The 22,895-nt window shown below is 34.4% G+C and overlaps 3 protein-coding genes across 8 annotated transcripts; 2 read left to right on the plus strand and 1 right to left on the minus strand.

Annotated features, from left to right (window-relative positions):
* Positions 1 to 273: 273 nt before the first annotated feature.
* LOC104890527 (beta-galactosidase 10) lies at positions 274 to 9,128 on the plus strand. The gene is made up of 19 exons (XM_010676046.4): positions 274 to 1,198; positions 1,581 to 1,676; positions 1,784 to 1,896; positions 2,015 to 2,081; positions 2,209 to 2,301; positions 2,779 to 2,922; positions 3,748 to 3,836; positions 3,968 to 4,073; positions 4,313 to 4,400; positions 4,599 to 4,717; positions 5,291 to 5,455; positions 5,885 to 6,093; positions 6,279 to 6,388; positions 6,846 to 6,955; positions 7,142 to 7,249; positions 7,495 to 7,605; positions 7,711 to 7,922; positions 8,257 to 8,593; positions 8,674 to 9,128. Exons 1-19 carry the CDS (start codon positions 1,031 to 1,033, stop codon positions 8,782 to 8,784), a joined length of 2,556 nt encoding a protein of 851 aa, XP_010674348.1. The 5' UTR covers positions 274 to 1,030; the 3' UTR covers positions 8,785 to 9,128.
* A 1,900-nt stretch (positions 9,129 to 11,028) lies between these two features.
* LOC104890525 (pentatricopeptide repeat-containing protein At1g63330) lies at positions 11,029 to 15,480 on the plus strand. Of its 3 annotated transcripts, XR_007273615.2 has the most exons (3): positions 11,029 to 13,077; positions 13,865 to 13,956; positions 14,758 to 15,480. XR_007273615.2 is itself a non-coding variant. In XM_048643435.2 (2 exons), the coding sequence occupies exon 1, from the start codon at positions 11,239 to 11,241 to the stop codon at positions 13,075 to 13,077; it is 1,839 nt and encodes a 612-aa protein (XP_048499392.2). In that variant the 5' UTR covers positions 11,029 to 11,238; the 3' UTR covers positions 13,865 to 15,480. The 3 variants fall into 3 exon arrangements, 2 of the variants coding, with proteins under 2 accessions (XP_048499392.2, XP_010674344.2); XM_048643435.2 differs by having other exon boundaries at positions 13,865 to 15,480; XM_010676042.4 differs by lacking the exon at positions 13,865 to 13,956.
* On the minus strand, positions 13,991 to 19,602 carry LOC104890526 (fructose-bisphosphate aldolase 3, chloroplastic). Of its 4 annotated transcripts, none has more exons than XM_010676043.3 (7): positions 19,453 to 19,602; positions 17,756 to 17,974; positions 16,723 to 16,992; positions 16,272 to 16,381; positions 15,836 to 15,926; positions 14,815 to 15,084; positions 13,991 to 14,404 (listed from the first exon to the last, which is right to left on the minus strand). In XM_010676043.3, exons 2-7 carry the CDS (start codon positions 17,927 to 17,929, stop codon positions 14,126 to 14,128), a joined length of 1,194 nt encoding a protein of 397 aa, XP_010674345.1. In that variant the 5' UTR covers positions 17,930 to 17,974; positions 19,453 to 19,602; the 3' UTR covers positions 13,991 to 14,125. The 4 variants fall into 4 exon arrangements, with proteins under 4 accessions (XP_010674345.1, XP_010674347.1, XP_010674346.1 ...); XM_010676045.4 differs by having other exon boundaries at positions 19,444 to 19,580; XM_010676044.4 differs by having other exon boundaries at positions 17,756 to 17,965; positions 19,453 to 19,577.
* Between the last annotated feature and the right edge of the window lie 3,293 nt (positions 19,603 to 22,895).

Consider the following 22,895-nt stretch of genomic DNA (forward strand, 5'->3'; position numbering starts at 1 on the left):
TAAGATCTAGTTTTACTGATGGTTTGCAAGTTTGTTCTCATTGGTCACATTATTTCTCTCTCTACTTGCACAATTCAATAAAAATAATTGGTGACCTAGGAGATAACCAAGGATTATGCTATTATGTACTCTAGTGACTACTAGTGGTTGTTTGATTGAACGTAAGAACGTGTAATTTTCCAAATACTTTATAAAAATTGTAAATTTATTTTTTGAGAAGAACTGAAAATTGTTTTGTTGATCTTGGGAAGTAGAATTTTTCGTTGGAATCTTTATTTATCTAGAGAATGATGTAAGTGAGTTCCAATACTTTTGTCAACCAAACAATTATATAGTTATCTACTTCTCGATACTTTTTTGTTTCTTAAATTTTTTTATGTCAACCAAACAAACACCTAAACTAAAGGTATGTGATTCTCAAAATCTAGCCTCTACACCATTGATTCTAGAGATTGCCATCAACTTTATTTTCTTTGTATCCACTAAAATAATAATAAAAAATTTACACCCACTAATATGGTGTATTATTCTGCCATTGCACTTAAGTTTGACAAAAATAGAAGGTGGTAATTCTAAGTTCTAATGGTAAAAAAAACCAACAGATCCTGTTTTTTTAATGTCTGAAATCTGCATATTCAAAGTCTCTGTCTTTATTCCAACAAGAGCAAAATCACTTTCATCAATCATCCCTTAATTACATGATTTCATCCAAATCTAGCTGTCTTTTCTCACACACACACACAATAACACACCTATAAATTGAAAATGACATAAATTTGGCATAGTAGTAAGTCTAGTAACTAGTAATAGTAGTAGTAGTACACTGTAAAATCTACCTTAACGCGTTTTCTTTCACCTTCCCCAACACAAGTTTATCAGAAATTCAGGATACCACAAGTTCAAAAAAAAACTCCTTTAAAAAGCTAGTTGCTTTATTAGCTAGTACTTCTACATGTTAAATGTGTACTTTTGGAACTGATTTTTTTCACTTCCAGTTTCATATATCATTGAAATTTCATACAGAATAAACATGAAGTTAAGCTTAATGTCAATACATTGCTTGTTTTTGGCATTGTTTATGAAATTAGCAGTTGGGTATGGCAGTAATGTTTCATATGATAGCCGTTCTTTCATAATTGATGGCCAAAGAAAGCTTCTTATTTCTGCTGCTGTTCATTACCCTCGCAGTGTTCCTGCTGTTAGTTTCTGACTCTCTCTCTCTTGCTCATTTTGTAGCTTATGCTTTCTGGGTTTTGCTTGTTCATTTGATTTTTTTGCTTCAGTTTTCCTTAAACCAAACAATGAAGTAGAAACTAAGAGTTTTTCCTTCTATATTGACCAAAAAAGAAGTATGCCCAAGTGGGAATTTATTGAATTTGTATGGCTAGTTTGGTTTTTCTGTGATTTATGCTTCTATGTTCAAGTGGGAATTTTGATTTACTGTTATATTTCTACAGAATGTGTATTGCAATTTGCAATGTTATTTTAAGTGTGTTACTGTTTGTATATGCATTTAGAATATCTGCTTGTAAGATGGATGATTAATGCCTATTGATATGAGTGGTTTTGTGGCTCTACAGATGTGGCCAGGTTTAGTTCAACTGGCAAAGGAAGGTGGTGCAAATGTTATTGAATCATATGTATTTTGGAATGGTCATGAATTATCTCCAGACAATGTGAGTCATAAATATGTGTGAATTGCGTTACTTATTTCCTATTCTGGAGTACTCCTGAATCCTGACTAATCTGTGATTTTGTATCTATTTTGTTTGTGATCTTTTAGTACTATTTTGAGGGACGGTATGATCTAGTCAAGTTTGTGAAGATCGTGCAGCAGGCTGGGATGTATATGATGCTCCGTATAGGACCTTTTGTTGCGGCAGAGTGGAATTTCGGGTGTGATTGTTGTTTTAAGGAATCTAAATTAATGTAGTTGGGGGAAGTAGATTGATATTGCACATAATCTGTAAGATTTTAATATTAATGTGTGATAAACTTTAATTATGTTCTGCAGAGGGGTTCCTGTTTGGCTGCACTATGTGCCTGGAACTGTATTTAGAACTGACAACGAGCCATGGAAGGTACTCAACCATCTGTTTCTTCAGGATCATCAACCATTTCAGCAAGAAATTCTACATTTTATAATGGCCAGAACTTTTTCATTTGCGATTCTTTTACATTTGCTGAGTAGTTAGTTGTTGTATGCAGTACTACATGGAGAAGTTTACGACATACATAGTGAAACTGATGAAGAAGGAGAAGCTTTTTGCATCACAAGGAGGTCCAATCATCATGGCTCAGGTACATCAGTTTTGATATGCTGATAGTTAGATAATTGGATTGGATTGTGGAGTTACAATTTTGTTTTATTTTGAAAAAAGGCCTAATTTAAGCACCATGGCAAAAGTATCATATAAAGTGCTGTTTAAACTTTAAAGCCATTCCTGAAGTAAATGTGTTTAAAGTAGCATGTTAAATGGACCTTTGTTTAAATTATTTGCTGCTCGCACAAAGCATTTGATAGACTTCTTTCTATAAAGCCTTTAGATTTTGTGTACTTGAGCTTTTTAAGTGATAGAGCACTGCTAACATTGGGTTGATTTGGTTCTATAGAATATCTTGTATGATTTATGCGTCTTCCATAGATGTATTTTTTTTCTTTGTTTTGTCTGTCCCTCTGTGTCTTATTGGATATATTCCTCCTCCTGTGTTATTAATGCATACTATTATAATGCTGATAATATACTCGCTCATAGTTTCATTCCATTTTCCTTGCAGATTGAAAATGAATATGGGTATTATGAACAATCATATGGAGATGGAGGGAAAAGATATGCCATGTGGGCTGCTAAAATGGCTGTTTCTCAGAAAATTGGTGTACCTTGGATAATGTGCCAGCAGTGGGATGCACCTGATCCTGTGGTGAGAATCTTTGGACATAAATGTTCAGTTGCCTTGTGTGAGAGGGGATTCATGGACATGTTAGTGCTAAAATCACCTTCCTTTTTTATTCTAAAATTAAATCCGTAGTCTAAAAATATGTGGGCTAAAGAAAAAAGTTTCCATCCACAATCTAAATGTACGTGTGACAAAGTTCCACATTATGTCGGAAACGGGAAACCTCAGCGTGTGCTATTTAGCCTTTTATCTAGTTTGCTCAAACAGTTGGTTCTTGGTTCTGTCCTGATCTTCATGTGTGACATAACTGCAAACATATAACTAATCTTCCTGTAGAAGTGACTCCTAATGCAATTGTGGATGTTATGGGCTTATGCTAACAGGATCACTACGGGTTTTAGTTACCACTTTTAGAATTGATAACATGAAAGGTGCTGCACCAGTTGAGTTACCCCTCTAGCTAGTTTTCTTCTCTCTTCTCCTGTGAACAAAAATAGGAAAAAAGAGAGAGATATCCTATTCTTTCTTCATGCACATTCACACTTGTCAGACACAAAGGTGTCTAATGTCCCCTAAAGACTTTGTTCCTCCCTTTTCCCTCTCACTTGAGGTGTGCATTCATACTCATCGTCTAAATGTTGCTAGTAAAAGATTGCTCCTTTTCAGGAGAAATTTATAGGATAAAGCCTGTGTCAAAAAGGATGTCTTGCTAATGAAAGATATTGGAGGTTTTCTCCCTATCTCATTTATATTAGAAAAAAAAACCATACATATGCTAACAGTTTTTCCTTCATTTTGTGTTATCCAATGAAATTTGGGAAACTGAAGGGATATTGCTGCCATTTGCAGATAAATACTTGTAATGGATTCTACTGTGATGACTTTACTCCAATTTCTTCCAATAGCCCGAAGATTTGGACAGAGAACTGGCCTGGATGGTAACTTTTGTTTACTTTTTTGACATATTTTCTGAAATGTCTATCAGGATCTTGAGAATTCGAAAGTTCTAGTTTTTTAGGCATAATATTGATAAAACGTGGTTGAAAAATCTATTTGACTTCTGCTCCAGGTTCAAAACATTTGGCTCCATGGACCCTCACAGGCCTGTTGAAGATGTTGCTTATGCTGTTACTCGCTTTTTTGAGAATGGTGGCAGTGTACACAATTATTACATGGTAAGCTATCTGGGATCTCTCGACACTGAAATATTATAACCATCCTTCGTTGATGACCTCTGGTTAGCTACTATGATTCTAGCACTGAAAATTAGAGATTGGAATAAAAGTTAAAGAAAAGAAAAGATTCAAGGAAAATGAGAAAGGACTACAAAGAAAGGATGTTGAAGAGGCATTGATGTTATATATTCTTTTAATCGATTTTAACACCTCTTTTTATGTGATGTGTATTTGTTCAGTATCATGGTGGGACAAATTTTGGTCGCACTGCAGGTGGGCCATTTATTACAACAAGTTACGATTATGATGCACCAATTGATGAATATGGTAATTTACTCCATCATTGCTCCAAAACTGTTGCTGCAGTTTGAGCCTGCACATCTTTCAATTAAAAATTATAACCAATACGTAAAATAAAAAGACTGTTCTTACATCTTTCTTATTCTCCTTGGTGCTTCTGATGTCTAAGAAGAAGTAGCAATGCAAAGTTTCTATTTAAGTTAAATATTGCCTTGTTTCGTCCAGGCTTACCTAGGTTTCCCAAGTGGGGACATCTCAAGGAACTACATGGAGCATTTAAGTTGTGTGAGAATGCACTGCTTTTTGGAGAGAGGACTAATTTGTCTCTTGGTCCTCTGCAAGAGGTGATTATTCTCGCTCTTTAATACTTCTTTTCCTGCTTCTAAGTGCTAATATGTGAAATGTGCTAGCATAGGTGACATCTCAGAAAAGAAACCAGTTGTCAGTCTGCTCACACATGCTATCTTTCTTTGAAACTATCGATATATCCGGACATTTGTAAATACATGCTGTTCTTATAATGATTATGGAAAGAAGTTCATCTTCAATACCTTAGTGTAGGTCAGGATAATATTCTGTTTTAGGCTATTTATATGACTAGTCAACTAAGAATTCTCACTGTGCATCAAGATGCAGTCACTGATACTCACAATTACCGCGAACAAACATATAATGTCATATTTTTGCTATGCAAATACTTGTATTCTGGTTGCGGAAGAGGTGTGGTGCTTAAAAGCAAGATAAAAGTATCTTTGCCTGTGGCTGGGGCAGTCTCTATCTAGCATGCCTGTTGTAAAATTAGAACCAATCAAACCCATGGTCATCCCGGGAAGCACTGCAATTTTTCATTTCTTTATGTTTGCATTCAGCATAAAATATGGCATCAATATGCAACTTACTTCAGCACTGTCATACAGGCCAGTGTATATACAGAATCTACTGGAGTTTGTGCAGCCTTCCTTGCCAATATGGACAACAAAACTGATACGGTAGTGAAATTCAGAAATATGACATACCATCTACCTGCATGGTCAGTCAGCATCCTGCCAGACTGCAAAAATGTAGTATACAACACTGCCAAGGTCAGCTTCTACATTAAGTTTCTTTATTCTCCCAGTTGCATTGAGAGAATTTTGTGTTTAAATATTGTGCTTGTTACAGGCTCGCAGTTCTACTTTATGCCCTTATAAACCTGTATAAATGTGAAAGAAAAGGAAAAAGAACTTATTTTTCAGTGGTTATATTGGTTTCTGGTTGGCTAATGTTCCCTTGGAAACTTTATCTTTACTATGGTTTTGCTGCATAATATGCTGTTTTTCTAGTCTGCTAGAATGAGTCTATGTGCTTGTAAATCCTCTAAAAATATGTGATCACATCATATTGGTCACAGTGTAATGTTTTAAGAAGGCAATTTAAAATCTCAGTGTTCAACCGTTGTTAAAGCAAAGCAAAGAGGATTCACACTTTTACTCCTGTGCAGCATTCAAACTTACATGTGCTATTTTCATCAGGTTGGATCCCAGGCTTCTGTAGTTGATATGGTGCCAGAGGATCTCCGACCATCAGTGGTGTCACCTAAGAAAGACTTGAAAGCTCTCCAGTGGGAAGTGTTTGTAGAAAAACCCGGAATATGGGAAAAACCAGAATTCAGTAAGACTGGCTTTGTTGATCATATAAATACAACAAAAGACACAACTGACTATCTCTGGGTCACAACAAGGTTGTATCTGGCACTCTAACTTCTAATCCTTATGCTAGTAGCCAGTTAGCCTTTTCTTTTCCTAGTTTTATGTTTGCTTTCATCTTGAATCCATATATACTGTGTGCATAAAAGGAAAACCTATATGGCCCTGCATTTAATCAAAGGTGTAACTGGTGCTTCTTGTTTTCTTTTCTTATTTACAGCCTGTATGTTGACGGTGATGAAATGTTCTTGAAAAAAGGCATCCCCCCAATACTATCAGTGAAATCAAAGGGCCATGCTCTTCATGTTTTTGTGAATCAAGAACTTCAAGGTTTTACATGAATCATTTTTCTAGTCTCATTATATATATCAGCACTTGTGAATGTGTTCCTAACCTGGTCAACTGACATTATATTCATCATGAATTTTTTTTTACTTGTGTTTTCAAGATTCTACTCGGTTTTTTGTGGTAACTGGAATTGTTTGTGCTAGCACTATGTGCTTTGATTTCTTGTTGCAGCAGTAGATTCTCTTCTGGTTCTGCATCTCATCAGCAGAGACATAAAATATATGTCGTCACTTATGAGATTTCTTTTCACTCAGTTGCTTCTGTATAATGTCACCATTATAGACCAGCAGCATGTAACGCTGCCATCTGCAAACATATTCTCTCTGGCTTCTCTCACTCTTTGAAATATGTGCTATACTAGAATTTTGTGCTAGTTTTGGTTTCCAATTCCACATCCAGTGCTTTTATGTGTTATTTGCAAACTCTTCTATATATCCAGGTAGTGCATCTGGGAACGGAACAATTTTTCCTTTTGCATCTGAAATTCCCATTTCTCTAAAGGCGGGAAAGAATGAAATTGCACTTCTTAGCATGACTGTCGGGCTGCAAGTAAGTTGGCACCACTACTACACCTCAACTATCTACTTCTTCATCCCATTTGTAATTTTTACTTAAAATCTTGTCTTCACAAGTGACTTTATACTAGAGTAGTGCCTATGAGTTGCAATGATCTTCATTGATGTTTTTCCAACAATTATTTTTTTTTGGTTAATGCTAATAGTGTTTTACCTCCAGACTGCAGGGCCTCAGTACGAATGGATAGGAGCAGGCCTAACAAGTGTTGAGATCAAAGGTCTTAACAACGGGAATGTGAATTTGTCTAAATTCACTTGGACCTACAAGGTTTCTAGTTTATTTCTTGACCTGCATTATATCACTTTTTACTAATCAACTCCTAATTTCTCATAGAAAAAACCTCCAATCCCCATTTATTACAGTATCTTGAGTTGCCTGAGCAATTGTTTGAAGCACGTGCATCTTTTTGCGAGAACAACTAGTTAAAGTATATAATTACTATTAGGCCTGATTGACAGCAAAAAGAAACTTGAAATATGAGCTTATGTTGTTCCAATTCTTTGTATTTCTAGATTGGATTACTGGGAGAGCACTTGAATATATACAAAGGTGATGGTTTGAAAAGTAAAAACTGGGTCTTAACCACTGAACCACCCAAGAGAAAACCGCTTACATGGTACAAGGTAGGATCAAGACTTCACTTTGTGTTCTGAAATATAGAAATTGGGTTTCACTAATTTAAGCTACTTGACCGTCTAATTAACTTTTTACTTGCTTGACCTGTGAAGGCTTTGGTGGACCCTCCCTCTGGGAATGAGCCTGTAGGGCTAGACATGATCCATATGGGGAAGGGATTAGCTTGGTTGAATGGAGAAGAAATAGGAAGATATTGGCCTCGAAAAAGTTCCAAGCATGATGCTTGTGTTGATCATTGTGACTACCGAGGCAAATTTTCTCCCAACAAGTGCAGCACAGGATGTGGGGAACCAACTCAGAGATGGTAAAGTACATCATTATGACAAGATTCTAACACTGCACATCTGCACCTATTTACTCCCTCCATATATTTTTTTTTTGTTCTTTACATCTTGCTGTCACTAAGATACCTCGACACCTTTTCAAGAACTAGATCTCGGTAACAGAATACAGCTCTATAAAGAACAGATAAAGAAATGCTTGCTTTCTTTCTGGAACTATACGTCTATACCCCTTTTCACGATATTTTGTTTCTCTCCTAGTTGCACATTTCATTTTAACTATTCGTCATTTCTTAGAGGATTAGCTTTTTTCACTCAGCTAGGTTGTCAATCATCAGATAACTTCTTCTGGTGCAGGTATCATGTCCCACGGTCTTGGTTTAAGTCATCAGGCAACGAACTGGTCATCTTTGAAGAAACAGGTGGAGATCCAACTCAGATTAGATTCTCCAAGAGGAAAACCTCTGGTGTTTGTAGTCTCATGTCTGAGGATCATCCGTCTATCTCTGTTGAATCCTGGACCACTGCTACAAAAGACACTAACGACAAGAAAGCAACTGCACAGCTAAGATGCCCTAGTAATACTCGCGTTTCTGCTATCAAGTTCGCCAGTTTTGGGAATCCTATGGGAGCTTGTGGATCCTACAGCCACGGAGATTGCCATGATCCAGAGTCTGCTTCTGTGGTGGAAAAAGTAACACTTTATTCTTATATTCTTTTAATGTTTCTTAGAAAAACTAGAATTGCTTGATCATATGCTGTATTATCTTGCAGATGTGCTTGAATAGAAGTGAGTGTAGCATCGAATTGAGCAAAGAAAATTTCAATTTCGGTTCATGTCCGGGAAAAATTAAAAGACTAGCTGTTGAAGCAGTTTGCAGCTGAAATGGCATTATAATACAGATTGATAGTTGAGTAATATACTCCTAGAGTTTTGTATTAGTAAGAGAATACTCTTATATTGTGCATCAAGTTTGAGTCATCATATACAACAACAACGTCAGAACCTTAATCCCATTACAGTGAGGTCCGTTTGAGAAGATTATTTATCTTACGAAGAAAAAGATATACCTCCTTTTTCAGCAATTCAGAAGATGTTTTCGCACCAGAAAATTGAGGGGGAGAAATAGGGAAGGATAGAGGAAAATAAATAGTGAGGCATTTAGTATACATTGTAATACCAACTCATGAAATACTAATCATTCAATATATTGCTCCATTTAGAGATATGAGAGATCAAGCGCAATTTCATACAGATATGACAAATCAAGTGCAGTCTCACATTTTTTAAATTCATTTAATGACTAGTTCAAACTCGTACCAATTATACACGAACGCTCCTTATGCATTATAGCTTCTTCAAAATGCTTCCAATGCTCAAGCTTGCTAATTATACTCCAAATAAATATCCATTACCTAAAATTAATCAAAAACAAGAAAACATACCGAATAAGAGTAGAATAGCACAACATAAGAATATGATGCGATATGAATCTTAATGCTTAAAAATACAATCTAAGTGCATCTAAAAATTATATACAAACATGACACATCAATGAAGTACCCGATATGACCCAAAATGTGAAAACTTATATATTTTAATTTAGTTGTTATAGTATTATTTAAGACTATATACCAACATTATCATATGATTTCTACTACATTACTACACAATTGCTCTTTACTCAAATTATCAAGTGACCCCAAATTTAAAAGAAAAAAAATTTATTTTATCTTTTTTAACTCGTTCAATTTTCATATATCTAAATGCAAGTTCCCAGTTTCATTTCATTGTAGATAATTATCAGATAATATAGATACCTGATATTATCTTAACGGGTACCCGTATTCAATTTGATAACTTGTATATTCGATCGGGTACTTGACTCGATAATTTTTTTTTGGTTCGATAATCAATTATTCGAATCAGTTTTGGAACGATTTTTCTAGTTTTCGGATAATTTTGCTCAACCTATTTGGCATCACCTTCGATTCCAATATTATACATTTATTTTTACGTCTATCAACTCATAACTTTAAGTCTTTAACCATTAATATATTTAACTATCAATAAGTAAAGATTACAAAATGTCAACCCTAAACTCATACCAGTATAACTACATCTATATATTTTTTTTAAAATTAGAAGAAGGAGACTCAGGCTATGTTTAGTTCACCTGAAATTTTCTGATCTGAACTTATCTGATCTGATCTGAACTTATTTTTTCTGATCTGATCTGATCTGAACTTATTTTTTCTGAACTTATTTGATTACAAGATCTTATAATTTAGATTTTTCTCAATCTATAAGAAAAAATATAGTCATGTGGGGTCTTGTTTGATTCGTCTCAATGAGTACTTTATTAATATTTAATTATTAAAATTTTTACTAATATGTAATGAAAGATATTTAATAATAATAATGAGTTTTTAAAACTGACTGATCTGATTTGATCTGAACTTATTTTTTCTGATCTGATCTGAACTGATCTGATTAGATCTGAAATAAGCAAAAATAAGGTGAACTGAACATAGCCTCACTCGAGGAAAAATAAGGGGAATGACATAATGACATACTTCCTCCGTTTTTTTATAGATGCTACATTTCCCTTAAATGGAAATGTCATAATAGATGTTACATACCATAAATGGATTCCTTTTCACCATAAAAATCTTAAAATACTAATCCCTCTGTCCCAAAATATAGTTCCCACTTTATTTTGCACAGTCTCCAAGACGTACCTTTGACCTACGATATCTTCTATTTGTTATTAGTAAAAAATATATAAAGTTGATATTACGAATGTATACATTGAGACGAATCTAACAAGATCCCTCATGAATATGTTTTGTTGTATACATTAGTAAGAATATCTGGTCAAAGTTTTTAAAATTTGACTCCCAAAATAGAAATGGGAACTATATTTTGAGACGGGTGGAGTATTAAAAAGTTAGTGGTCCCCCACCTTCTCTTTTAAAATACTCATACTTTTTCCTTAACAAATGGTTTTTTATTCAAAAAGTGATGATCCCCTACTTTCTCTCTCTACCTTTCTTAAAAACCCCCCACTTTCTCTATGTAGAAAGAATTAAAAACACGGAGGAAGTATATTGAGAGCAAGTGGTACCTTATATAGTTATATCTTGAAATGGATGGAGTACTTCAGCTTCAGGTCTGTTTTCTGTCCCGTGGTCATAAGTTCATAACTCATAGAAGAGATAGTTCGAAAATTTGTCACAAGTAATTATCTATGAAGTTGAAGTATTTGTTTCTCGTAGAGAATCAGTGATTGATAAACAAAAGACAAAATAAAAAAAAAAGAGTGAAAGTGTTCATAAATGAAGATGATTGTGAGAGAGATGATGTTGCGGAGCCAAATTGCTGCAATTGAACTTGTTCATCATCAATCTGGTATTGCTTCCAATTTCCAATTTTTATTTTCTTGTCGAAATTATACACGTAGAGCAACAAATTATGTTGATGTTGATGACCGTCAATTGTTCCTAAAATCTGTGAGACATGAATGCAAATTAGGGTTTCACAAGATTAATCATCCCCTTTCTCTGTTTGATGCTATGATATCTTTGAGTCCTCTTCCTTGTATAATTGATTTCAATCAGCTTTTAAGTGCAATGTGTAAGATTAAACCCCACCCCCCTTTCTCCATTGTTATCTCTCTCTTTAGGCAGCTTCAGCTGTCCGGCATCTCACCCAATATTTATTCCCTCAACATCTGTGCCAATTGTTACTGCCGCTCTGGTCGTGTTGATTTCGGGTTTTCTGTTCTCGCCAAGCTGTTTAAGATGGGACATCAACCTGATATTGTCACTTTCACTACATTGATTAATGGGCTTATTCATTTTGATCGACTGGACGAAGCTGTTCAATTGCTCGATAAGACCATCAAGCTTGGCTTCCGACCTGACATCTTGACCTACGGGACTATGTTTAAAGGTCTCTGCAAACGAGGAAACAATGTTGGTGCTCTTAAGTTGCTTCGCACTATGGAATCCCATGGCCATTACCTGCCTGATGTTGTCATATATAATACCATCATTGATAGTCTCTGCAAAGACCAGCTTTTACCTCAAGCTGTCCAACTCTTTGAGGAGATGAAAAGAAAGCGCATTTCCCCCACAGTCATCACTTATAGTACGTTAATTCGTGGTATGTGCACTGTGGGGAAGTGGAAAGATGCTCAAGAGATGTTGACTCAGATGTTGGACAACAGCATAGTTGTTGATGTGGAGACCTACACCATGTTGATTGACATGTATTGTAAAGAAGGGATGGTTGCTGAAGCAAGGGCTATATTTGATTCCATGATTGACAGTGGTCAGGTTCCAGATATTATCACTTATAGTGCTTTAGTGGATGGATATTGCTTACACGGTGAGATGGAAGAGGCTGAAAAGGTAATGGATTTGATGGTAAAACATGACTGCAAACCTAATGTGGTTACTTTTAACAGCTTAATCAATGGATATTCAAAGGCTAAAAAGGTTGACAAAGCTGTGCATCTTTTCCAAGAAATGCCACATAAAGGACTTACTCCTAATGTTGTCACATATAACACTCTAATTGATCACTGTCTGAAGGACAATCAAGTACATTTTGCACGCAAGCTCTTTAAAGATATGGAATCTCATGGCTTAAAACCAAATGTAGTCACTTATAATTCGTTGATTCATGGTCTATGTCAAAATGCACTGATTGACGATGCATTACACATGTTTAATCACATGAAGAGGAGTGGTGTGCTCCCCAATAATTTCACGTACACTATCTTTATTGATGGCTTTTGTGAAGCTGGCCGACTTGAAGAGGCTGTGAATATCTTCTCCTTTCTTGTAGCTAAGGGGTTACCCCTAGATGTGCATACCTACACTGCAATGATCAAAGGGTTTTGTAAGAAATGGCTACTAACTGATGCTAACGAGCTACTAAAGAAAATGGAAGATGATGGATGTCCTCCAGATGGGTGCACCTACAATACAATTATTAGGGGATTCCTTCATGGTCATGATGTGAAAAAGGCGTTGGAGCTTGTCAGCATTATGACCAGCAAAGGTTTTGCAGCTGACACTGAGACTACTTCGTTTTTCTTTCACTTACTCAATGATCCTAGGATTAGTGAAGAAAACAAGGCCTTGCTTCGAAAGTTCTTCGAAAGTTGAGTAAGTATAAAGTACTTTGTGGATGCATAAGTTAATCTTGTTAGCCTTGCCTATGATTATAATGTTTCTGTTTGAAGTCCATTTATCAAGGCAGAGACTACTCTTTGATGGTTTGCTTTTGTCTCCTCTTTTTTCTTCACTTGAATTGTACAATGGATGGATTTTCAGTTACAACTCGATGTTACCAGATCAATTGTTGTCTTCTTTGGTTCACCTTTGCTGATATTGCGTGTAAAACATTTTCCTTTTATGCTGTTTTAGTCATCAGGAAAATTGTGTTTACATCCTTGTAAGCTACAGATCATCTTGTACATGTCTATTGTCTTCTTTTTCTGTGGGAGGTGTGTACTTTTTCTGCTCTAAGTGAGTATCAGCTTTTCGGCCAATTATTAGGAAGTTCTGATACTTGTTTTTCGCGGAGGACATGTCATATAGACGGTTGATGCTCCCACTATAATGAAAATATTGGTTTACTTTTATATCTTCTTCCTGAATCTTGCAAGTTTCACCTTCAGTTCCTTTTATTTGAGCATATTATGTCAAAGGTTAGTTGGATCTATACTAGTATGGTAATTTGGTAAGCAACTGATATTAGATGGACTGATGAACAACTTGAGCTATAAGCCTATAATTATATAATGAGAAATTCATCACAATACCGACTTCTAACATTGTTGTTAGGACTAAGCTTGGAGGAATTCTAACGTTAGTGTAACTTAGTTATTAGAAAATATGCAGGATTAAATTGAACATTTTGCATAATCTCTAACTTTCTGCATAATCTCAGGGTTACCTCAAAAAATTTACAAAAAGAAAAGAATCATGTACTTGTAAACATGGACGTCACACGTCGTCTGCGGTCCTATTCCCGATTCTTAGGTACGCTACTGGTGTTAACTTTTAAAACTAGTGCTTCATGAAAGAATACGTCGAATATCACAATGCTGTATTGTTCAAACAAATAAAAGATAATAAGTATGAATCTAGCATTTAATCTTTGTAGTTTGTATCAAAAGTGTAGATATAGCTTTAACATCAGTACAGTTTATTAGTAGGTGTATCCCTTGACAAACATTCCCTTTTGTGCTTCTTCACTTTCGCCTTCGGCAGAGTAGCTACCAAGTTGTGCATGAGAATTTGCCTTGGCACGAGCCAAAAGACCCTTCTGAGCTGCTTCTACATTCCAAGGACGCCCTTGCCATGTCTTAAGCACGCTGTTCTGTAAAGCACGAGCGTATGAGAAAGAGACATGCCATGGATTAGGGCTCTGATTCATAGCATTAAGGTTCAAGGTGGCTTCCACTTCTGACTGTCCTCCAGACAAAAACTATAGAGCAGGCAAAACATCCTCTTGTTAGTCTTGGAACTTAAAAATGAAAGAATGCAAAAAATTCAAGTTTGAAAGAAATGTTAATAGAATTCTTTGACAAATAGCCACCTCTCCATAGAATACACTATTCGGATATTACCAAATACCACTGAGTGGTCTAGCAATATGTTTTTTGGTCGAACCAGTAACCACTTAACTTTTTACCTTTCTTTCTTAACATTTGAGTATTCTACTAAGATTTTTGTAGATTAATATATCTTTTATGCCTAATTTTCCCCTTTTTTTTGTTTAACTAATTGATGGTCTCATCGTTTTTTTTTTGTCATTACCAATCCTCTCCTGGGACATAGGGATCTCGGACTTTGCGATTTTCAAAATTACGAAAAGAAGGCCCTGAAGAAACATACCATGATTCCAGGGACAGCAGGAGGTACTCGTCTCGTAAGCATTTGAAGGGTAAATTTGGTGATAGTCTCAGGAGAAGCCTTCTCTTTGTAATCAGCTCCTGGTGTTACCATGCTTGGCTTAAGAAGAATTCCTTCAAGTAGAACATTGTTTTCAGCCAAATAGTAGAAGACTTCCGCCCAAACCCGCTCTGCTACTTCAAGGGTTTTCTCAATTGGATGGTCACCATCAAGAAGGATCTCTGGTTCTACTATGGGCACAAGACCATTGTCCTAAGACAGATTTATCATACATCCAATTCAAACACTTACACATATCTGTATGATAATTGATAAGCAAGCAGTAGTGATGATTAACATCAAAACGGTAATTATCTAAAGATGCAGGTGGTGATGATCACCTCGCAGCTCGGGGTATGCTAATAATACTCAAAATTAACTATTCTTTTTGTTCTACAATGATTTACTCAGAGGTAGCATTTCAGATTCTCAGTATGTGTACCTTTGTTCTAGTCAGGTGTCATATTCCCTTTTTTTTTCATTGTACTTCTATACATGTACATGATTTTTCGTAAGGTATAATTTATGTTATAATGTAAACAATGAACATACAAGTGTAATGTAAAGAAATTAATACCAGAAATATGATGCGAATCATGCTTCAGGACAGTTCAGGTGTACATCTTAATCATTGGAGTTCAAACAGCCAAAAGGTTTGGCACAATGCTGTCTGAATTATGGAAAGACTACCAGAAAAAAGATTGCTTATCCTCATGGCATACATAGACTATTTCAAATTCACTAGGTCAGCTCGAACCTGATTCGGATCGAATGTGCCGTGTGCGTGATTCACAATGCATCAAATTTGGAATTCGATAAAGCAGGAGCTAATTCTGGAAACCCTGGCAGAGTTTGCTTATTAGAACCGCTCTAATAGGCAAACTCTGATACATTAACGGCAATTTTCCGGATGCTTCCTAGCCATCTAGCGCACCTTAAACTACTAATGAAAGCTTAAGTATACCTGAGAGATAGAAGCGTAACGAGCGAGTCCCCATGCAGCTTCCTTAACAGCCAGAGCAGAAGGTCCATAAGGGATACTAACAACTGTACGCCTACATTTGTGCACCAGAACAAGCATATGTCATTTTATTTGCCAAACATATAAAAGTTTATGATATAAGTGCAACGCTTCATAATCTTGAACCACATTTTCTTCACTTCTCAACATTATATAAGAAAAATCATAGTTACATGTGGAATATTATTAGCTTTGCTTGATTATGTATTTTCAGATATCAAACATTAATTAGAAACGGAGGAAGTATATGCAAGACAAATTTATGATTCTTCACTAATAAATGAAATAGAAAAGGAACTTCATGGCTTATTAATGATATATATATACTGTCAAGAAGATCTTACAGGTCTTAGGTCTAGTACATGTGAAATTGGTTTACCATTTTGCAAAACGAGCACCCTGCTTATAGTACTCTGCAGATCTTGAAGCCAAACCATCTAACCCTTGGCACCAAGATTCATTATTTGAACCAGGCAAAGAAACCAAACCCTGGAATTGAAAGAGTGATCAAAAGTTATTTGAAGGTCATTGATCATTACTTCCAATCAATACTCTTCACTTCTAAAACATGACTTTTACACGATTTACATACATGAATTGACCATATCTTTTTACTAACATATAAAACAAATGTTGCTATAATATTTATCATTTCGTCTCAATGTGTATTTTCCAAAGGTCAACTTTATTTTCTCTAAATCGGATTCTGAGAGATGTTAATAGTTAAAAGTTGTGTCTTGGCAAACATGATATACAAAGTGATAAAATTAAAACAGAACGAAGGGAGTATTATGCTGTCAAAATGTGGAAGACATGCAACATTGTTATACCTTGTCAACTTTGATGCCAGGAACAATATTCTCATCACGTAAGCAGTCGACAAATTTCTTCCCATCTGTTGTAGACTGGTAGAGTGTCTCCTCAAACAGAATGGCACCAGAAATGTATTCACCAAGACCAGGAGTTGTGAGTAGAAGTTGCCTATAAGCCTGACGATTACCCTCTGTGTTATCCAAGCCAATTGATGCCAATCTCTTCCCACAAGTTGCGTTTGACTCATCAATGGCAAGAATACCACGTCCAGGAGAAGCAATGGTTTTCTGCAGAGCCAATACAAAATGAATTGCAGTTCGAATTAAGGACAACATCGCCACAAGTCATAAACTCATAATATATGTATCGCGGAAACAATTGGGGTTTCAGAAACCAGGAACCACATGTTACTGTACTTCATGGAGAGATACATATTTATACATGTCCAATAATTGATGCCAGTGGAAAACAAAGTACTGCAAGATATATTAAGATCACAAGCATCACACATTCATAAAACACAATCCCAAAAGATGCTATGTTGAAGTAGGGACTATGATGCAAGAAATATCTCATGAAGATCATGTTTCCCAATTCTGAAACTCGGGAACGCGAGGAAAACATACGAATTTGAGTGACAATCAAATTCTTGATAGCAACAACATAATTTGAAAGTAAGAAAAATCAATTGGTTTAAATGTTTTAGATTGTAGTTCCACTACAATTCAATTGAGCCTAAGCTCCCTGAAAACAACTTTAGCTGACAACCCAAATAAGAAACTACACTAAGAAAGTTCAAGAATTTGTTTCAATGATCAAATGCTTTACTTCCAAGAAACTCCAAAAAGTGAGTACTTAACCAGCTGAATTCCATCTCTACACTTCAAGCTCCTAGAATATGCCTTGAACAATTACACATCCATCTTTTAGCAACAAAAGTTTGCAACCTTTTACATAATCATACAAGTACATCTTTTTAGCAATAATTTCAACAAGTCAACAGTACAAATAAATGGGGAAAAAAGAAAACAAATGAGAGAAAGAACATACAGCAGTTTTTACAAGCTCATCAACATAAGAGCTTGAAGTAGCACAACGGCTTGGCATGGAAACTCGGCGAGTTGTTATGAACGTTGGTGATCGGCCATGGAAATCGAACGAATTCTGTCCCATCCATTGTGATGACAACGCCCCATTTAGCTTCATCAAACTTGTAGATGTCATTGCTATGGCTGATAACTTGATATCTCTCCTACCTCCCTAAGTCAACTATATTAGCCAAAATGAATGAAATTCAAATGCATATATATGAGTTGAGTGATCTAAGGTGCCAAAGTAGACTAAATTAAACAAATCAATCAAACGCAATGATCACTTGACTATAACAAGAACAACCAACAACTACCATGATAAAAATATCAAGTAAAGAAATGAACACAACAACCCAATAATATGTTAGCATTAAAGTGTAAAGTCATCTTTCATCAACCTATATGTGTATTTAGGTGGGCCATTCAAGGAAAAACAAGGGTCAAATAAAGACAACAAACCAATACTAACTACTAAGGCTATGTTTAGTTCACCTGAAATTTTCTGATCTGAACTTATCTGATCTGATCTGAACTTATTTTTTCTGATCTGATCTGATCTGAATGATCTGATTACAAGATCTTATCTTTTAGATTTTTCTCAATACATAAGAAAAAATATAGTCATGTGGGATCTTGTTTGATTCGTCTCAATGAGTACTTTATTAATATTCAATTATTATAATTTTTACTAATATGTAATGAAAAATATAATGATTTTTAAATATAAGCATAATCTGAACTGATGTGATCTGAACTTATTTTTTCTGATCTGATCTGATCTGATTAGATCTGAAATAAGCAAAAATAAGGTGAACTGAACATAGCCTAAAGGCTATGTTCTTTTGGATTGAATTGATAAAAATTCAATTCAATTCAATTCAAACACATTTATTTCAGTTCAGTTTACCTCAATTCAATTAGTTTCCTCTCACAATTTTCATTCATTTCAGACAAATTCAATTTAGTTCAGTTTAATTCAAAAGAACAGACCCTAAAGACGGGAAATTCCAGGTTCATAACTGATATAAATATTCGAAACATTTTTCTTAACTATATTCGACAAACAAAATTTTGTATATTCAAACCCTATGTATTATCAGTTCATCAACATGTATTAATTACATTAAAACGGTGAAATTTTTAATAAAATAAAAAAATTATGTGATTCAATGTGTAATTCAAATTGTTATAATAGGATATACAATTTAAATAAAATAAAAGATTCTGAACAAAATATATACATATTAGTCACTTAATATGATTTACGAACCTCAGTACCCTAAAAATTAAGATTGTTGTTCTGTTTCTAATTACACTATAAATGTCATTATTAATTTCATAAAGGGATAAAAATAACCAAAATCCTTTCTTTATACTATTTTCTGTGTACATGAACCAAAAAAAAAAAAATCATCACAAAAACCCAGGTAAAAGAAAAGATAATTGAATCAATACACTGCAAAATTAAATAATTAATAATTAAGAGAGAAGTGAAATAATCATTGAATTAATGAATGACGTCAGTATTGCAGTCATAAAGATGAAGTAGTGTGTTAATTTCACCTAAGAAAATAAGGAGAAAAGATTATTAAAAAAAAACATGCACATAGATAAGATCATAAGAATGATGAATGTAGAGAAAAGTACTTGGCTTACTGCTTTGAAACTGCAGTCGATTTACAGAAGTAGATGTGCTCAACTCTTCCAACACCGGAGAACTTTTTTTTTCTCTTTCTTACTATAAAAGTTTTGTCGTGGAATAGAATCACATACTTTAACTCAAATGCTACTACCACTAATCCACTATATACTACTGCTACTAGTTCTTTAATCTTTAATTTTTCTAATCGAGAAAGATAATTAGTCCGAAGATTAAAGCCTACAAGGTTACTAGCATGTCGGGTAGACGGACACACTAGTTCAGAGGTTGGATACAAGGTTAAACATTCCGAAAAACAACATGTCTAAAGACACATTACCGTCACAAGTAAATACCCCAACATATTGTTCGAATGATGATTCGAACTCTGGGCAATATCTTAAAATTCGGGATGGTACTTCACTGAACTACCAGCAATCCGTCAGTTCTTTAATCTTTATAAAATCGTGCAAGTTGCAATGGGAACTTTTAAAAATTTTGGGGCCATTTTAATTTAACGAAAACTTATGAGATCAATTTGCACAACTGCTAGAAGTTTATGGAGCCATAACTCAGGAGCTACTTTCACAACATAGCATGTTTGGCAAAATTAACATTTTTAATAGCTGCTAGCGGTTGTAATAGATGTAGCGGTTGGGTGTAGCTGCTAGTTGTCTACTAGTAGCTGTTAGCGATTAACGATTAAATTAGTTGTTTAATTAGAAGTGTTTGGTAAAAGTAGTTGTTGAAATTATAAAAACATTTATTGAAATATGAAATAAACTACAACAATTTCATATGTTCGTTCAATAGTTAAATTCAATATTTATTTTTTCAAATAACTTACTCTAAAAGGAGTATACAATTTTTTAACTACTCAAAGAAATGTATAAATTTATGATAATATTTAACCCTCAAAAAATATATATTACCTATTTTAACTAAAATGCTTGTGGAATGAGTATTAAATATTGTGAAATATTAGTTGTATTTTATATTTAAAATTAATACTTAAATCACATCTCTGTTATTGTAAAGAAAAAACAATGAATTGTCATAAAATAAAACCATTAATAGACAATATAAGGAAAAAGAAATAAAAAAACATTGATTAACAACTTTATTTATTGAATTTAATAAATAAACCTGTTATTAATAGCGTTTATTTGCACCAAGGATGACTTGGCCTAGTGATTAAGATTGAGGTGATGTGTTTTTTGTCCGCTGTACTGCCTCCGTGTCTCATATGGATCAAAAAAATATAGTGCTTATTTGCTAGACCGCTACCTATAAATCTCAAACATTACTTGTGGTAACGTTCTACAACCGCTACCTATAGTCTACTCCAACCGCTACCCGCTACTACAACCACAACCTTACCAAACACTCATAATTTTCTTAAGTAGCGTTTTGATCTTGTCAAATCGCTACCCGCCACCTAAAACGCTAGTGCCAAACAGGGCCATAACAGAAGTAACAAAAAAGAAAAGTCCTAATGCCATATTTCAGTTGCAGTATACATATTTAACAATTATTCTTATTTATTTGTCAGTGATTGTTATACAAATCTATAAATACACAATTCTTTTTCCTTAGTTTTTGTTAATTATTGCCAAGTTTTTTTATTTCTATTTGGGTTTTTTCTATCAACTCATAGAAACTATGTATTTTTATTTCTGATTGGGTAAACATGTACATAAATTTCCTAGATGAAATTTGATAATTAAAATTGGTTTTTCTAGGTAGTGCCCATGCATTTTACGAAATTCTATGTTGTACCTGACCTTTTTGAAATTTTCATGTTGTACACCTAAGCTTTATAAATGTTGGTTTATTAAAATTTAACCGGTGAAAGGTTGTATTATTAGAATCAATTATTCATAACATATATAACTAAAATACAATCTCTTTTTTATCTTGTTTTTTAAATTTAGGTTAATGTGTAAAAATGTAATTGATGTAATTAAATAGTGTAGTGGCGTCAATTAGGTAGGACATGCTAATATCAGTATTAGATTAATGAGTACTCCCTCCGTTTCCTAAAGATCTTCCCACTTACTGTTCCTACAGATACCAAGGAAAATCAAGTTGTGTGGGGCATGGTGTGAGTAAAGTAGGAGAGAGAAAGGGGTTAAGATAAATAAGCAAATAAAAAGGGGTTAAAGTAGGAGAGAGAAAGGGAGTAAAATTGAATTAATAATGTAATGGTGGACCATATGATAGTGACATGAGAGGGTAAATAGGAAAATTTGTTTTGCCAAATAAGGAATAAAGCAAAAGTGGGAAGATCTTTTGGAAACACCCTTAAACGGAAAGTGGGAAGATCTTTAGGAAACGGAGGGAGTATTAATAAATACATTTATATTTATTTTTTTAAAAAAAAATTATTATCTTGTCTTTAAATAATTTTTTTCTTCCACAAAGACCAACACGAGATGGTAGATTAGTTGGTTAGTTTTTTTTCAAATGAGAGGTTATGGTCTCGAGTCTTAACATACACATTTTTATTGTTTAACTTGTCTCATTTGATTGTGTATGGAAAGGGGGGAACACATGTGGCAACATGACATGGCCATTTAATTCTTGGCAGAATAATTTGTTGATCAATAAATTGTTTACTACTCCCTTCATCCCATAATATAGTGCTCACATTCGTTTCTTAATGTCCCAAAATGTTGTGCCTAATTTTTTAAAATCAATTTATTTGAACTAAATTATCCTTCATTTCTACATAAACTTTGCAAAATATCCCTATCTTTTTCTCAAAATATGTGTGCCCTATCTATTTCTTTACACCATTCCAAGAATTTTTTTTTAAAAAAATATTTTAAAGGAAATAGAATACAAAATTCTAGTTCCAAGACAAAAGTACCAAAAAAACATTTGCTTTAATATATATTTTTGGAAAATCCTACAACACTTTCCAATTTTCTAATTCTCGTGAAAAATAAGAAGTGATCACTATATTATAAGATGAAGGGAGTAATTTGTTTTAGCTAAAGGACAAAGACTATAAATAAACTTCATGCTTAATTTAAGATTTCTTGGTCCAATATTTTTGAGCTAGACATAGGATTAGAGAAAAGGTTAGAGGATCCAAACCCCAAACACTACAGTTAGGAGCCAGGATCTGACCTTGTAACTTCAAAGTTACAAGGTGAATCTTCAACAAACTATACAAGTATTTTTTGGTATGCTACAAATACTATACTTGTGTTAGATGTTTTTCTCCTTCACCTGCAAAAACGGTGAAAAGCATATGATTATGAACTTTTTTAGAGAATGAAGCTTTTTTTATAAGTGATAACTGTTGGATAATGATGTGCACTAGTAGAAAAAAGGCTACTTGCAGCGGTTAAAAAGTGCCCTATTGCTGCGGAATAGGGCGCGCAGCAATTAAGGGCGCATCAATAGGTATTAATAATATTGCTGCGGTTTTAAACCGCAGCAATATAACGTA

Source organism: Beta vulgaris, chromosome 4 (assembly GCF_026745355.1).
Source record: "Beta vulgaris subsp. vulgaris cultivar EL10 chromosome 4, EL10.2, whole genome shotgun sequence".
NCBI lineage: Eukaryota > Viridiplantae > Streptophyta > Magnoliopsida > Caryophyllales > Amaranthaceae > Beta > Beta vulgaris.